The 17190-nt window shown below is 38.4% G+C and overlaps 1 protein-coding gene across 1 annotated transcript; it reads left to right on the top strand.

The window, feature by feature from the left end:
* Positions 1 to 13221: 13221 nt before the first annotated feature.
* LOC138883351 (uncharacterized) lies at positions 13222 to 13809 on the top strand. The gene is made up of 2 exons (XM_070164033.1): positions 13222 to 13275; positions 13411 to 13809. The coding sequence occupies exons 1-2, from the start codon at positions 13222 to 13224 to the stop codon at positions 13807 to 13809; spliced, it is 453 nt and encodes a 150-aa protein (XP_070020134.1).
* Positions 13810 to 17190: the final 3381 nt, after the last annotated feature.

The raw sequence follows: 17190 nt of genomic DNA, 5'->3' as shown, positions 1-17190 counted from the left end.
GGTTTCAATATCAGCATAATACCACCATGTGTGCGGTATGGCGTTCGATCACGGCCTGATCGGCTAGGCCGTCTTACTAAGACATTTTTCCTTTTCTATATATCATCTCATTTCAATCTTTACTTCACATATATCAGTTCATCGGCACTTGGGGCCACAATTATCACATCATACTTGGCACTAGGCCATATTTCATAATTCGAGCTCTTTTCTCCCACATTTTACATTAATATCAATTTCAACAACAAGCCATTCAATCCAAGATGTCAAGTACAGATGAGAGGAATCATGAATCATGGGCATATACAATATTTCAGAAATCATACACCTCAAGTTCATTAACAATGGAACTTTAAACACAAAGGATTCTTCCAAAAAGGAGGGGACACACCAAACCACAATAGAAACAGACATCAAAGCCATGAACAAGCAATTACACCAATTATTCTTGAATTACTCTTTTCCAAACACGACAATATACAATTTCAACATCGGAGCATGTAACATCTCGGATCACATTGGATGCACTTATAAGGCAAAACATTATCTCGAACAGCCACTTATGGGCATAAATTGTGTACAAAGCCTTTAGGACACTTTATTATTGAAGTCGTTTATGAAAAGTAGAGTCAAGGCTCATTTCTTAATCTGTTTCATATTTTCTCATGTCATAGGCATCACCAGGCACAATTATAACTCAAGTTCTCGGCACGTTGGCCACACTCTATTTCCCAAATTCATTTGATTTATTTCAAACATCTTTATACATAGAGGATTTCACATAGTTTGGCATAATAATCTCAATTTAAATTTGACTTGAAATCTAGGCATTTTAGCACATAGTTCACATTCTTCACATATCCTCAATTTACCAAGAATAGCATATTGAACACATTGAGATACACCTTTCACATATATTCTTGCAACACCAAATCCTTTGAAATAACAAATACTACATCGATCAAATTTCGGACTTACAATATTTGCATGGACACCATGGGAGCTCAATTTCTAAGAAGAGGGGGTTTAACCATACATACCTCAATAGAGCTTTCCTTAATTTCTTACAATAATTCCGGAACTCCTTGCACTTCGATCTATTTTATGAGAATTACAAGGTGAACCCAGAATTAGAGGGATAATCAAGATTCTAACTCACTTGAGCATACTCTCAAGCACTAAGTATGCATTATGAATTTTTAAGGCCTTTTTTTGTGACAGACTCTATCATCCTACACTCCATTGTTACATTTTTAGCTCATAGTCCCCCCTTACCCTTTTTATCATACATGCATGGAAGAAAATCCATTCTTATACCTATGAACCCACTTGTAAATTACTTATTCTAGTAGAAATTTCGAAATCAAAGATAAGGGCTCAAATTCTTACTTCTTGGGGTGAAGTCCTAGTAGCTTTACTTGATAATCTTCAAAGGTTTGGGCAAGGATTGAGTGGGGACTTGGTGAGGATCACTCGCTCCCTCTAGAACAATTTCTCTCACCTTAGATGTAGCAGAAAATAGCACAAAGGGGTCTAATAGGGTGTTTTTAACGGAATGGGATTGGGTTTTAAAAGTTAGAAAATAGGGTCCCCGACTCAGTCTGCGGCCGCATCTGCGATCGCATAACTGACATGCGGCCCACAAAAGGGACCGCAAAAGTGGACCTCAAGATTTAAATATACTGCCCGGGTATGCGACCAATATGCGGTCCGCATACATGTTCTTGCATAATGCACCGCTGAACTGCCCTTCACAAAAATCACATGGAGGTTGTGCGATGACTATGCGGCCCGCATATCGATTATGCGATCGCATAATTGGCCGCACAGTTGACCTCGAAATTGGCCAACATTCTAACTCACTATGCAGCAAATATGCGGCCCGCATTGCTATTATGCGGTCGCATAATGGGCCGCAGAACGCGCTCTTCTAAAAGACATTTTCCTTAACTTTTTAATGCACAAATTAGTCCAAAAAGTCCGAACCGCGACAAGCAATCTCACCGCGAAGGATTTTATAAATTTCTAACACATATTTTTATCTTGGCACTATGAGATTTTGGGTTTTTGAGTAAAAAATTCACGGGGCCTTACAGATCCCCTCTGAGAATCTTCTAACGGTTGATAGGCGCATGTCTCTCCGCATTTAATGCCCCAAACATGCGTCATCCCATTATTCAGAGTAACTATTGCCGGTTATCGAGATAATTATGGCCACGAGTTTAGCCACCTAAACCTTTACTTATACGCATCTACTTCCTTAATTATACACTTCATAACACTTTGAATTTTCTAATACTTTCTTTACTCAACTCATCTTCCCGACTTCAGACTAGCTCGACCATTATTCAACACTTAACCCAATTTATCAAAAACAGCGGAAAAAAATATCAATTAATCAAGATTAAAGTACTGAAGATTTTAACAAAATACACAATATAATCTCACTAGGACCCAGTGTCACGAATCTGAGCCTCTAGAATACAGAATATCATCCTAATACACGGTATATCCAAAGTCCGATAATGCGGAAATAAAGAGATAGGATAGGAGGGAGAAGATCAATGGCTGCGAACGCCGTGCAGCTACCTCGATACTCCCAGAGGCTGGATCTGCTGATCAACTGGATCTACTGAGCCTGAGACTGCCCTGGATCTGCACACAAGGTGCAGGGAGTAAAGTGAGTACTCCGACCCAGTGAGTAATAAAAGTAACTACAGTCCGAAGATAAGAAAATCCAGTAAATACACAAAGTAAGCTACAATCCGAATATACAGCAACATATGGAACTGAGCAGCTAAACACCAGTATAAATACAAATACATGAATGCAATGCAATGCATATGATGGTACATTCCAGTACCCACTGCGGCGTGCAGCCCGAGCCATCCATATTTATTTATCGTCGACGACGCTCACTGGGGGTGTGTACAGACTCCGGAGGGGCTCCTACAGCCCAAGCGCAATATCTTGGTCAGTCATTGTTACCTGACCGGTCAGCCATTGTTACCTGACCAATTTATATCATACAGTGCCATTGTTACCACTGTTCAAGTATATCATCCAGTGTCATTGTTACCACTATTTCAAGTATATCACACAGTGTCATTGTTACCACTGTTTCAAGTATATCACACAGTGTCATTGTTACCACTGTTTCAAGTATATCACACAGTGTCATTGTTACCACTGTTTCAAGTATATCACACAGTGCCATTGTTACCACTGTTTCAAGTCACTTTATAATCAGTCCAGAAAATAATATAATAAGCCCCTTGGGCATTTACAAAACAGAAGTTCCCAGCCCGGAATACATTTAAAAATATCATTTAAGTTTTCAACACTTAGAATTATGGCTGAGTTTGCAAAACAGCATTTAAAACCTTGGACTGAAATTAAATGATATGCAAATCATGCTAAGCAGTAATATCAATCCTCGAAGGATTTTACAAATCGGCACAAGGCCCCAAACATGGCATCAAGCCCAGTAATATCAATGAAGTATGTGTATCAATCACCAGTATAGTATAAACATCACACGGGATGGACCAAGTCACAATCCCCAATAGTATCTGACCCCGCACTCGCCATGGAGTGCATGTCACGCCTCAATATAGCGTGACGATGTGAAAGTCCGTGGTTTCAAACCCTCAGAACAGCATTTACATATATTACTCACCTCTAACCGGTCGTAGACTAGTTCGCAATGCCCTTTCCTCTTCAATCGACCTCTTCGCGCGTCGAATCTAGTCAAAACCACAACGAATACGTTACAATAGGCTATAGGAATATAACCCAATCGAAAAGACTCGAAAAATGTCGAAAATCCCGAAATTAGCAAAACCCGAGCCCCGGGCCCACATCTCGAAATTCAGAAATTTTTACATCAATACGACCCTTATCTCTCCACGAGTCTATACATACCAAATTCACAAAAATCGGAGTTCATTTGACCCCTCAAATCACCATTTAATTCTCTTAAGTTTCAAGCCCTAAACCACCATTTTTGTCCATAAATTACTTGAGTTTTCAGCTCTAATCCATGTATTTAACTTGGAAATAAGTAGAAACAACTCACCTTTGATGCTTGATGAAATCCCCCTTGAAATTCTCTCCAAAATAATCCAAGCCAAATGAAAGAAATGAAAGAAATAAGCCAAATCCGTGTTTAAAAGAATCTGCCCGTGCTTCGTCGAGTTGTACCTTGCACTTGTGCTATACAAGTTGTACATCCTATTAAAATTGTTCCTTGTCGGACACCTTCTGTTTAAACACTCATAACATCTTGTATAAATATCCAAATGACAAACGGTTTGAAGATTTCGAAACTAGACTCAAAGATCTTTAATTTGATAGGTTGTACACCATATAACTCTTTATATATCCCGAGATATGAGATTCTAAATCGGCTCCATGAAATCAGAAAATTTCTAGAGAAACTGCTCCACCAGTCATCTTCAATCAATCATAACTTTCTCTACAAATGTCCAAATTACAATTTATTTAGCTTTCTGGAAACTAGATACGAAGGGACACAACTTTAGGTTTTGAATCATCTCAAAATTCCTTGTAGATCAAAAGATATAGGTCTCCGAAGTACGCTCCACGATTGCACATTGCTGTCCAAAGACAGCTTAGCAGCAGAAATTGCAGCAGCTTTTATTTTCACTAAATAGGCTCTAACTCCATCATACAAACTCAGAATTAGACGATTCTTATTCCTATGAGTCACAAATAATAATAAGAACATACCCTTCAATCGAAACTCAATTCGGAGCTCGTTTGCCCAGTTCAATACCCATTTCGCTCGTTAAATAATTAACTCATATTTCACGTCAAAAACCCAATCGCAACTTGATGAAATTAAACCAAAATTTCTAGATCAGTCCTATAATTCATGATTTAAATTCTGGAAGTTTCGAAATCAAATTTGGATCTCTAAAACTAAAAATGGACCCTTGGATCATTACATACTTATGCTCAAAACGGCAAAAATATTCCAAAAACTCTTCCAAAACTTATCCGAGCCTCATGGGAACCTGACCAAAAATGCCAACATAATTCATAACATCATTAAAATCTTCTCAAATCATCAAAACACCTCAAGCAACATCAAATTACCCAAAACTCATCGAATTCAAGCCTAATTTTCCAAAAACTTCCGAAAATACACTTTCGATCAAAAACCCGACCAAACGATGTCCGAATGACCTAAAATTTTGCACACACATCACAAATGACATAACAAAGCTACAGAAATTCTCGGAATTCCATTCCGACTCCCGGATCAAAATCTCACCTATCAACCGGAATTCGCCAAAATACTAACTTCGCTAATTCAAGCCTAATTCTACACCGGACATCCAAAATTACTTCTGATCATACTCCTGAGTCACAAATCATCCCCCGAAGCTAACCGAATCATCGAAATTCAAATCCGAGCCCTCTAACACATAAGTCAACGTTCGGTTGACTTTTCCAACTTAAACCTCCTTAAAAGAGACTAAGTGTCTCAAACCTTACCAAAATCATTCCGGAATGACTTCAAATTTTGCACACAAGTCACATTCGACATTACGGACTTGCCCCATCTTTCGAAACCGCATTCCGACCCCGATATCAAAATTTCCACTTCCGGTCGAATTTTCTCAAAAACCTTCAAATTTCTATATTTAGCCAAATGACTTCAAAATGACCTTCGGACATCCGAATTCACTTCCGATCGCGCTCCCAAATCCAGAATCATCATACGAAGCTACTCCCAGTCTCGGAATCCCAAACGAACATCAATAACACTAAAATGCATTTTAAACCAAACTGATACAATTTCTTCTAAAGTGCTATCTTCCACAATAGGCGCCAAAACGCTCTCGGGTTATCCAAAACCCGATCCGGGCATACGCCCAAGTCCGAAATCAGCATACGAACCTGCTGGAACCTTCGGATCCCGATTCCGAGGTCGTTTACTCAAAATTCCAATCCTAGTTAATTTCTTCAATTTTAAGCTTTCAAAATGAGAATTTCCATTTAGATTTGACTCCAAACATCCTGAATTTTAATTCTGACCATACACACAAGTCAATATACCTGAGATGAAGCCGTTCATGGCCTCAAACTGCTGAATGACACGCCGGAGCTCAAAACAACCGGTCGGGTCGTTACAATCTCCCCCACTTAAACATATGTTCGTCCTCGAACGTGCTGAGAACTACACTGAAGTAGTATGAAATCACTTGTTTAACACATCATGCACCTTCCCATGCTACCACTACTCCGTTGAGCACATTAGCTCGATAATTCTGTAGATATACTTATTTATTCAAGCAAATAAGCCATTAGGCCCAATTCCAACATCCTGAATTTCCCTGCCAAACATGTTTCCATCATACGACCGCCATATCAATCTCCACATGCTGTACCCAAACATGACTGCATAACTTTGCTGAATTCACACTTTGCATCACTTACTCATAGAACCACAATAACATTCTTTAAACATAATGGTCGAAATTCCATGAATCTGATGCTCCCATTGCATCTCATGATCTACACAGGTCTTGCTCTAGTTTTTTTTTATATTTTTTTTCAACACCGATACGACTGAAGAGATGTGCCGAAATTCACAACCAACTGCTGAATCAACAATTCATTGGATCTACACTCCTGACAAGTTCCATTACCTTGTCCCAAACCAAAGAATGATCTTTGCTCTATAATATACTTCATATAATCAGTTTGCACTGACCCCAAATCTAGTAACCTCGTCTCACCCAGTACGAACTGCTCAGGCAATAAGCCACCTCAGACATAATCAAAAATCCCACAAGACGCCACAATGTGCCAGTATGCTATCAATTCGAACGCGATACAAAAGGAAGGCGAACTCTAGAAGGAACTACTCAACTCGCACACTAACATAGACTTCCTCAGAAAACAGGGAAACAGAACACACAAAAGCAAATATGGGCACTGAACTGAACATCACACTGTTGCGGCGTGCAACCCGATCCAAACAACATACCCATGGCGGTGTGCCACCCGATCCACATATAGAACTCACATAAGGAGATATACGTCGAGCTGAATAGCTCATCACATCAAAATACCGAACATCGGTCATAAACACACTAAGGTGCATAATATCATTCCCAAGGAAACATATAGCGCTATAGGCTACAAACTCAAGCACAACTGAGGTGCGATACATGATCTAAGTCTCATCCTGCTCATATAACATCACCGCTGAGCGGAACCTCAACACATAAGGAATTTACCAAGCCGTCTCACAACTCATACGGTGCAATATATCTTTACATGAATTAACTGACCACGAAATAAGACTGCGACTATCCTTCCATAAAGAGCGCATTGCTGAAATAAACACAACTGGCCTGACGTAAGGCTCACTTCCACATTTAAATCTATCCACCGACCTCAAGTCGATCCTGATCGTGCCAAGCTAGGCCAATAATCTTTCACAGGTCCATAACCCAATAAACAGAGTGCCCTCCAGGCATAAATTCTCAAATGGATGATATTACCAAAATCCTCATACTTGGTTTAAATTTCTAATTAATCAAGTGACTACATGTCACACTTATACAATATTCTTGTGGGACAAGCTCCCACCATCTTTCAAAATAATTAACGGGTCTGCACATCCAAACCACCGGCTGCACTAACGCTGAAAAGCGATCAAGAATCCCTAACCAGAATGCAAAGCCTTTCTCACAGAACACCGACCTCAGGTGATACTAACGTCAATACCCATCTTACTCAAAACACTGAAACTCATATACTTCTCATCCGAGATCGTGACATCACAGTCATTGACCAAACTGCAACCTTGGTCCTTACTTCAAATTCCATACCACTCACTGCACCTCACGTGCCAATATACGATAGACGTGATTTCCATCACAACTCTGGAACCGCCGATAGGCTAATACTTCATCACATAAGACTTTCCATTTAACTCACTTCAGGAGAACTATAGCAGCATACAGGCGAATCCTCATAATCGTCGAATATGCCAATCTCTAAGTAGTTGTCCAAGCCACCATAACACTTTCTGGGATCCGCCTACTCATAATAGGCCCTAACAAAAGAATGCTTCAGAATAACATCAATCACTGCGGCCGACAAGCCTCACATGCATAACTCGATCACGCTGAACGAACCGATCACTGACACCAGTATACCAACTCAACTATGGCTAATCAATCTACTTCCTTCCAATTTATCCTTGATTGCCTTAGAAATAATAATATCTCCCTTTAACACCTAACTTATTTCAACCAAACTCACCCCAAGTGACCTTAAATCACGAGACCATGTTGTCTCAAATACCATGACCATTTCATGTCTCTCAAATGCTACACCGCAAGTCAAAACATCATAGAACATTCTGTGCCTTTCTTCATAAGCTGCTTCAAAAGCTTGACTCTTAACCGTACTTATAGACTCAAAATCATTAGGCACCACACTTTACCTCTTGAATTAACTAGGACCGCTATTGAGAGCCACCCAGCTCTGACTTGGCCCCGAATGCAACCAACTCTACTGAATTTTATAACATATGAATACCCTCTCGATAAAGCACCTAGAGGGATCACTTCCCTCGAAGCCTGCACCTATAAGAGGCATAAATCATGAATCTTCCCTCAAGCTTGAACATGAGCCAATAAGGCTAACCATAGCATGCATCCAACAATTCATTTACTCAAATTACCACTCATGGTCCTTTTCCGTAGCTGCAATAACCCACCAATATGCCAATAACCAGAATTCACGCAGGTAATAAACCGTGCAATCAGCTAATCAACAGCAAGCTCCCCAACTTGGCTCGAAGCCATAGATCACAACACATATACTCTATTGTTGTCGTAATATCATGGTGAGATTAAACTCACTCCATCATAAGCTCGTGGAAACACGAATCATCTGGAATTTTAACTCTTCTGCAATTCTTGCATTTACTCACACAACAGCTAAGCCCACTTACTAAGTCCTAATTTTTTCAAACATTTCGTCAGAGCCTCCTTTGTAATTGGTCCTATCCACCTGCTAGAGAATCACCAAAACCATCCTAACAACACATCCACAACTTGACAAAGCATCACAATGCATATCAATTACATAAATCTAAATTGATACATGGACATGCGTTGCACCTATTTGAATCATAACACATAGAAAATACCCTTCAACCCTCCATTATTGGGCTATTCAACCAAGTAGGAACATATTCTTCCTTTAATATTTTCGACCTTCAAGGTGGTCTCCTTGACTCAACGATTTCGTCATAATACATTTACGGAAGCGATCTCAGCTCCCAGACTTATCTAACTAGGAGACACGAAAAATATTCTTCACGCGCCCATAACTCGGGCTACTCAACAAATCACAATAAGAAACGAATCACTTAACAGTTCATCTACTATCCAGTAGGCTTCTTCGCCACTACCAAGTCGTACAAATACACCTCGCAACACTAACATACTCATCACGTGGATATCCAACCGCCATTCCGGCTAACAAGGACAATAATGAACATATGAGTTCAAAACACTTGCTCACAAAATCAGCACCTCGGTGCTCAAGCCATTGGCAATGATTTGGCCTCAAGTCCTCCAGACTGGTCTAACTTCAAACTCATAGAGATTACACCTCGCCCCTCGATCGGGGAATCAAAAGCCATCGAGACACATCTGATACTGAGCGCCCGTTGGTGCATACGATCACGTGGAAGGAATTTCAAAAGTTTCTTTTCAAGCTGAATCAAGGACGCACGATAAGAATTCAAGAATGTGAAGTTTTCCTAAAGGTTCAGCAGCCTCTCGACGATAAGTACAGACGTCTCCGTACCGATCCACGAGACTCTACTAAACTGGCTCATGACTCGCGAGATCAAGTAACCTAGGCTCTGATACCAACTTTGTCACGACCCAAATCCCGGTCGTGATGGCGCCCAGCACACTACTAGGCAAGCCCGACCATTATTCAACACTTAACCCAATTTATCAAAAATAGCGGAAAGAAATATCAATTAAGCAAGATTAAAGTACTGAAGATTTTAACAAAATACACAATATAATCTCACTAGGACCCGGTGTCACGAATCTGAGCCTCTAGAATACAGAATATCATCCTAATACACGGTATATCCAAAGTCCGATAATGCGGAAATAAAGAGATAGGATAGGAGGGAGAAGATCAATGGCTGCGAACGCCGTGCAGCTACCTCGATACTCCCAGAGGCTGGATCTGCTGATCAACTGGATCTACTGAGCCTGAGACTGCCCTGGATCTGCACACAAGGTGCAGGGAGTAAAGTGAGTACTCCGACCCAGTGAGTAATAAAAGTAACTACAGTCCGAAGATAAGAAAATCCAGTAAATACACAAAGTAAGCTACAATCCGAATATACAGCAACATATGGAACTGAGCAGCTAAACACCAGTATAAATACAAATACATGAATGCAATGCAATGCATATGATGGTACATTCCAGTACCCACTGCGGCGTGCAGCCCGAGCCATCCATATTTATTTATCGTCGACGGCGCTCACTGGGGGTGTGTACAGACTCCGGAGGGGCTCCTACAGCCCAAGCGCAATATCTTGGTCAGCCATTGTTACCTGACCGGTCAGCCATTGTTACCTGACCAATTTATATCATACAGTGCAATTGTTACCACTGTTCAAGTATATCATCCAGTGTCATTGTTACCACTATTTCAAGTATATCACATAGTGTCATTGTTACCACTGTTTCAAGTATATCACACAGTGTCATTGTTACCACTGTTTCAAGTATATCACACAGTGCCATTGTTACCACTATTTCAAGTCACTTTATAATCAGTCCAAAAAATAATATAATAAGCCCCTTGAGCATTTACAAAACAGAAGTTCCCAGCCCGGAATACATTTAAAAATATCGTTTAAGTTTTCAACACTTAGAATTATGGCTGAGTTTGCAAAACAGCATTTAAAACCTTGGACTGAAATTAAATGATATGCAAATCATGCTAAGCAGTAATATCAATCCTCGAAGTATTTTACAAATCGGCACAAGGCCCCAAACATGGCATCAAGCCCAGTAATATCAATGAAGTATGTGTATCAATCACCAGTATAGTATAAACATCACACGGGACGGACCAAGTCACAATTCAAGAGGATCCTCTTCAACTTGGTCATCATCAATGTCCACATCCCCCAAAGTCATGTTTCCGAGTTCATTGTTTGCCGAAATATTTGTACCTACAATTGTTTCACACAAGTTAGTAATACAGAAGGAAAAGAAGATAATCCACACACAAATCCAAATATATAGCTAACACTGTTTTTAACTTCCCGGCAACGATGCCAAAAATTAATCACGTCCAAAGCATACCTCAAAAGAGATATGACATGGTCGCATGCAATAATAGAAACCCAACTAAGAGTCGGGGTTGAATCCACAGGTATATATTTAAAGTAAGCAAATGGGTTATCAAGATTTCACTTCCACCAACAAGGATTTATTTTATATTTCGAATGCTAATCTAATGATTGCAAAATAAAGAAAGGAAACTAATTATTTTTAAGGTTTTTCCAAATGGATAAAAAGTCTAGGGTTGTGACCATGACCTAGGTGGTTGCCTAATGGGATAAAGATTTTAATGCTTGTTTTGTTGATTGAGGTGTATTATAGCTCTCAATTCTAAATTACCCACTCAATACCTCTCGGTCAGAGAGTGGTTAATTTTGCTTTCTTAAGACTAAATGGGTATCACCCAAAGCAGTTGATAAGAGTCCAAGTCGGGTTATTACTATCTCTAGGTTGAACCATTTTATTGGGTTAATCAATTTCTTAATTGATGCAATTCCTTGTTAGCTGAGCTATCCTAAACTAAGTCCCTCTTTATCAAGTAGAGACTAAGTCAAATAGGCATGAATCAATGTTTGCAACCATCAATTTTATAATTGAAGCATGAACTAAGCTAAATAATAAACACCCAATCATCAACAAGTACTAAAATAATCACCCATAATGTCTACACTCTAGGTTTGGGTCACAACCCTAGAAGAAGTGTAGCTACTCATGATAGAAATTACAGAAAATAGAGAAGAAAAACAAATTAAACTCATAGTAGAAGATTAAAATAAAGAAATCTAATGTTAAAACACCACAATAAGGCAAAACTTCCTAAAGTAGTAGAGAAAAATGGCTACAACAACTTCATATTTTCAAATCTTGACCTAATTTTGTGAAACTTGTCTATTTATACAATGCTGAGAATCTCGGACAAAAATGCCCCTCGGGGGGTTCTCCGGCCGCACACTTCTATGTGCGGTCCATAGATTTCTTCATCTGGCAGGTACTAGAGTTCTGCGGCCGCACATATCTGAAATGTGATAGCAAGAAAACTCTCCTGTCGTCCGCACAATTAACACTGCAGCCACAAGGCAACTCTTTTGCGGTCGCACAATTCTTGTGTGGTCCGCAATTCACAAAGGCTTCTGGACTTGGTCTTTTTGCATACTCTTTAGTATTTGACTCTTAGCCCTGCTTTAAGGATGCACAATTCATATGCGGTCCGCACATTACGCAAAGTTCTACTAAAATTTTCCTCTTTATTTGCGGTCGTAGATGGAATTCTACGGTCCACAATTTCTTCTGCGAATCACAGAATTCCTTCTACGGACCGCACATTTGTACTTCTGTTCCCTTTGTTGCCTTGTTTCATTAGTTTCGGGAACATAATTCAATGCTTTTAGACTAAAACAAAAGCTAAAAGGTGCTAATAAGCAGTCAAAATTCCCACATATCAGCAGGCTACTATTGGCCCCGAATGGAACACGCGCCAAAGATTTTGTTCAAAAATGCGATACGTTTCAGCGCTATGCACCGTTGGTACATCAACTAGTGGAACCATTACACTCCGTTTTGTCTCTATGGCCATTCATAAAGTGGGGAATGGATATCATCAGACCATTGCCACCGGCCTCTCGTAAGGTAAGGTTTCTTTTGATTTTAACTGACTATCTTTCTAAGTGGGTTGTTCCAGGTCCTTATTAGAAGATTGGCGAATGTGAAGTGGTGGATTTCTTGTGGGAAAACATAATTTGCAGATTTGGGATACCCAAAGAGATAACTTACGACAACGGGCCATAATATACAGGCGCAAAAGTCACAAAGTTCCCTGACGACTTGAAAACTCAAAAGGATCATGTCTCCGGCCTATCATCCAAGCGCAAATGGTCGAGCAGAATCAATGAACAAAGTAATTATACAAAATTTCAAAATGATATTGGACGTCGCTAAAGGCAAATGGCCTGAGGAACGGCTTGGAGTACTATGGGAATACCAAACAATGGCCAAATTGAGCACATGAGACACTTCGTTCTCCCTCGTGTAGGTAGTAGAAGCCTTGATCCTGGTGGAAGTAGGGGAACCTACCTTGAAATACTTTCAGGCGAATGAAGAAGCAAACAACGAAGCAATGTTGGTCAATTTAGAACTACACGATGAACACATGGACTTGGCACTTATAAGGATGGAAGTTCAAAATCAGAGAATAGAAAGATATTACAATCGAAAACCCAACCTCCATTATTTCAACGTGGGAGACTTGGTTTTAAGGAAAGTAACTCAGAACAACCGGGAACTCAATGGAAAAAAGCTAGGTCGAACATGGGAAGGCCCTTACCGGGTTTCAGCTGTCAGCGTGAAAAGATCATACAAATTGGAGAATCAAGATGGAGAAAAGTTGCCAAGCAACTGGAATGTGGCACACCTCAAGAGGTACTATTACTGATGAACATTACTTGTACTGAAAGTATGTGTTGCACTCTTTTTCCCTTCGTCCAGTTTTTGTTCCAATTGGGTTTTTATAACAAGGTTTTAAACGAGGAAGTAATGGAGAGCATACTACCAAGGAAGTTTCAACAGCAACAATAAGACCTTTTAATAACAAGGAACACAAGCGAAGAACCACTCCGGAGCGGTTAGGTGATCTTTTTCTCGATAGCAAAATTCCCATCGAGAAGTTTAGTTTGATATAGAACAAAGGTTATCCAACCGTTCACAAGTGCAAACACTTAGGGGATTGTTAGATAGTCTTTGGATCAAAAGCATAAATTCCTAAGGGGAAGTGAAGTTTGTTACTGAACTGAAGATTATCTAGCAATTCATTAGTGGAACCCTTATAGGTTTTAAACATCTAGTGTTCCAATTCGCATTCTTCGGATTCGAACATTGGGGGGGAGGGGGATGATATGAGGATACGGCAACAGCAAATACCCCTTCAACCGGAATACAAAACCCGAAAACATAGTTATATCATTAGGACTGAGGGACTGCGTGGCCAGCCCTGTAGAAACAAATTGTACAAGTTAGCCACAAAAAATGATAATTTATCAAAGTTAGCCATAAGAAATGGAAATTTCTCTTTAGCATAACAGATGCTTATGTACTTTTTGAAAATGGAAGGAATAAAGTAAAGTCTTTTTATTTCTACCACTACTAAAAAAACCATGGTTTAGGGACGGACAAAATCTGTAGCTAAACAGAAAAATCCGTCGCTAATCTCATTTAGCGACGGATTAGCTGTCACACCTCCTTTTTCCGCCCTCGCGGGGGTACAGGAGCTTTTTCCAATTAAAGGACAGTCAAAACGGGATTTGTTTATTTATTTCAGAGTCGCCACTTGGGAGATTTAGGGTGTCCCAAGTCACCAGTTTAATCCCGAATCGAGGAAAAGAATGACTCTGTATTACAGTCCGCGAACCAGAAATCCGGATAAGGAATTCTGTTAACCCGGGAGAAGGTGTTAGGCATTCCCGAGTTCCGTGGTTCTAGCACGGTCGCTCAACTGTTATATTTGGCTTGATTATCTGATATAATACGTATTATAAACTTATGTGCAAATTTATCCCTTAGCCGCTTTTATTATTATTATTATTATTTTTTATTTATTGTTATTATTTTACGAAGAATTGCAACATTGTGAAAACGTATTTCAAATCACGTCGCAATCAATGCACCCGTGATTATCGACACATTTCGACTCCGTTGAGATTTAGATTTGGGTTACATAAATGCACACCCGTATTTAAGAAAATAACATTATTAAATACGCGCCTAGAGCGACTAGCGTATCATTATTTTGGGTAGGGCCGTGAAATTTGCTAAAACGGCTCCTCCCTAATTCTAAGCGATTAAATGTACATTTATTGAGGGCCCCGCAATCTATACATTTCATTAAGCGAGGCTCATCTCATTTATTTTAAATGGACAAATCTTAAAACGACTACATTTTTCTATAAAAATTAGTCTCTAAAATAAAGAAAGAAAATCCTAATTAATTACTAGCTTTTTATTATTTTAAGAAGACATGACATGCTAATTGCTTGATTAATACAAATATTGATGAAAAAGGAATTTTACTCTTAATTTCGAAATTATAAATAAAATAAAAATTCAACAACTAATATTCAAAATAAACAAATATAGCTAGATTAAAACTCAGCATTGTTATTTTTTTTAAAAAAATATTATTGAGATTAATTATTCACAATCATTTGAAACTAGATTTAACCATAATTACTAAAGCTTATTAGAAAGTTTATTAGACTTAAACGTTCTTTTAATCTTGCTTAAGCTCAAGTCATGCCTTAATGCCTAATTTACGATGTTTAATTTAAATTCGTGTCTTAGCTAAATTTAGCTACTTGTTCATGATCAACCTATAATCTTGAAGCCTTCATAACTAGTGAATTAACCTATTTTGCCGAACTGATTTATTACAGACTAACTTATGATATTATTTTCTTATTCCAGTTATTATTTAGTAATTCATGAAATAGCTTAAATACAATCAACAAAAGGAACAAAGAAAAAACGAAATTAAAACTTCAAATTTTCATTCTTCATATGTATTCACGCTTCATATTTCGGATTACAATAAACAGCTTTTCAGTTGTGTACCTGATATTGGAAGCAAAAGAAAATGAATATGAGAATCAGCAGCAGCAGTAAAATCAGTACAACACAGCAACAATAGCCCAGCAACAGTAACAACCCAGTAACAGACCGGTGGAGTAGTAATCCAAAAAAAAACAAAAGCTTCCAGCTTTTATGAAACAACAATTAATTCTGATTTCAAACAACAAAAGAAAGCAGAATATTTTTTTAGTTTTTTTTTATTTGAAAGCTTAAATATTTTTCGGAATTTTCTATCTCTTAAATGTTCAGCCTTTTTCTCTCTCTTATTTTCAGATTTGTTTCTCTCTGCCGTTTTTTTTTTTTTTGTCTGTCTATATCTATATCTGATTTCAAGACTTCTACTTATATCTCATCCCATAAATCTTTTAATCAATTAAAATCAACTCATTTTCTCTACCAAACCCATTATCTTCTCATTCATCCCCATTACATTAAATAAACATATCACACCACCCCATTATATTTTGTCCCCCATGCCTAACATAAAATAATGCAAGATTCCCCCCACTAAATTTTGTCTTGTCCCCCCTTTATATTAAATAACCATATCACAACCCACCCCATTTCATTTTGTCCCCCATGCTTCAAATAAACAATTACAAAATGTACAATTCCTAAACTACCCCTCCGACCCTATTGCAAATTACTATTTTACCCCCGAAAGTACTATAAATTACCAAACTACCCATCAGCTATAACACATCAATTAATCAAACTTAACCAAAATATAGACAATATGATTAATTTCTAACAATGTTCAAACAACAAATTTCATGAACATGAATTCTTCAACATTTCAACAACAAATCACATGAACATGATTTCTTCAACATTTCAACAACAAATCACATGAACACAAATTGAACAACAAAGAACAACTAAAATTTGATTGAACAATATTTTAGCAACAAACAATCCTATTTTCGGATTCAACAACAACAACAAACAAGTATATTTAGATTTCTAAATTCAATAATATTGAACTTAAAATCAACTCTAACAACATTACAACAAACAATTCCTATATTAAACTTTAAACAAGATTATGAGACAAATTCAAGAAATAATCATAAATGATAAACAAGAAATCAAACTATACAAAATTCGGATTCAAGAACAATTAAACAAAGTATGGACATGAATTAAATATATTTTGAACAAAAACAGCATGACGGATTCAAATGATTAAACC

The sequence above is a fragment of the Nicotiana sylvestris genome, chromosome 12 (assembly GCF_000393655.2).
Source record: "Nicotiana sylvestris chromosome 12, ASM39365v2, whole genome shotgun sequence".
NCBI lineage: Eukaryota > Viridiplantae > Streptophyta > Magnoliopsida > Solanales > Solanaceae > Nicotiana > Nicotiana sylvestris.
This window is presented reverse-complemented; position numbering and strand designations above follow the sequence as displayed.

What these genes read in the sequence shown, in the direction of transcription:
- LOC138883351 (XM_070164033.1), top strand. Translation starts at nt 13,222, where the DNA reads ATGTCTCCGGCCTATCATCCAAGCGCAAATGGTCGAGCAGAATCAATG. An exon ending in GAGCAGAATCAATGAACAAA is followed by an intron (nt 13,276 to 13,410) that starts GTAATTATACAA and finishes TCCCTCGTGTAG; the next exon opens with GTAGTAGAAGCCTTGATCCT.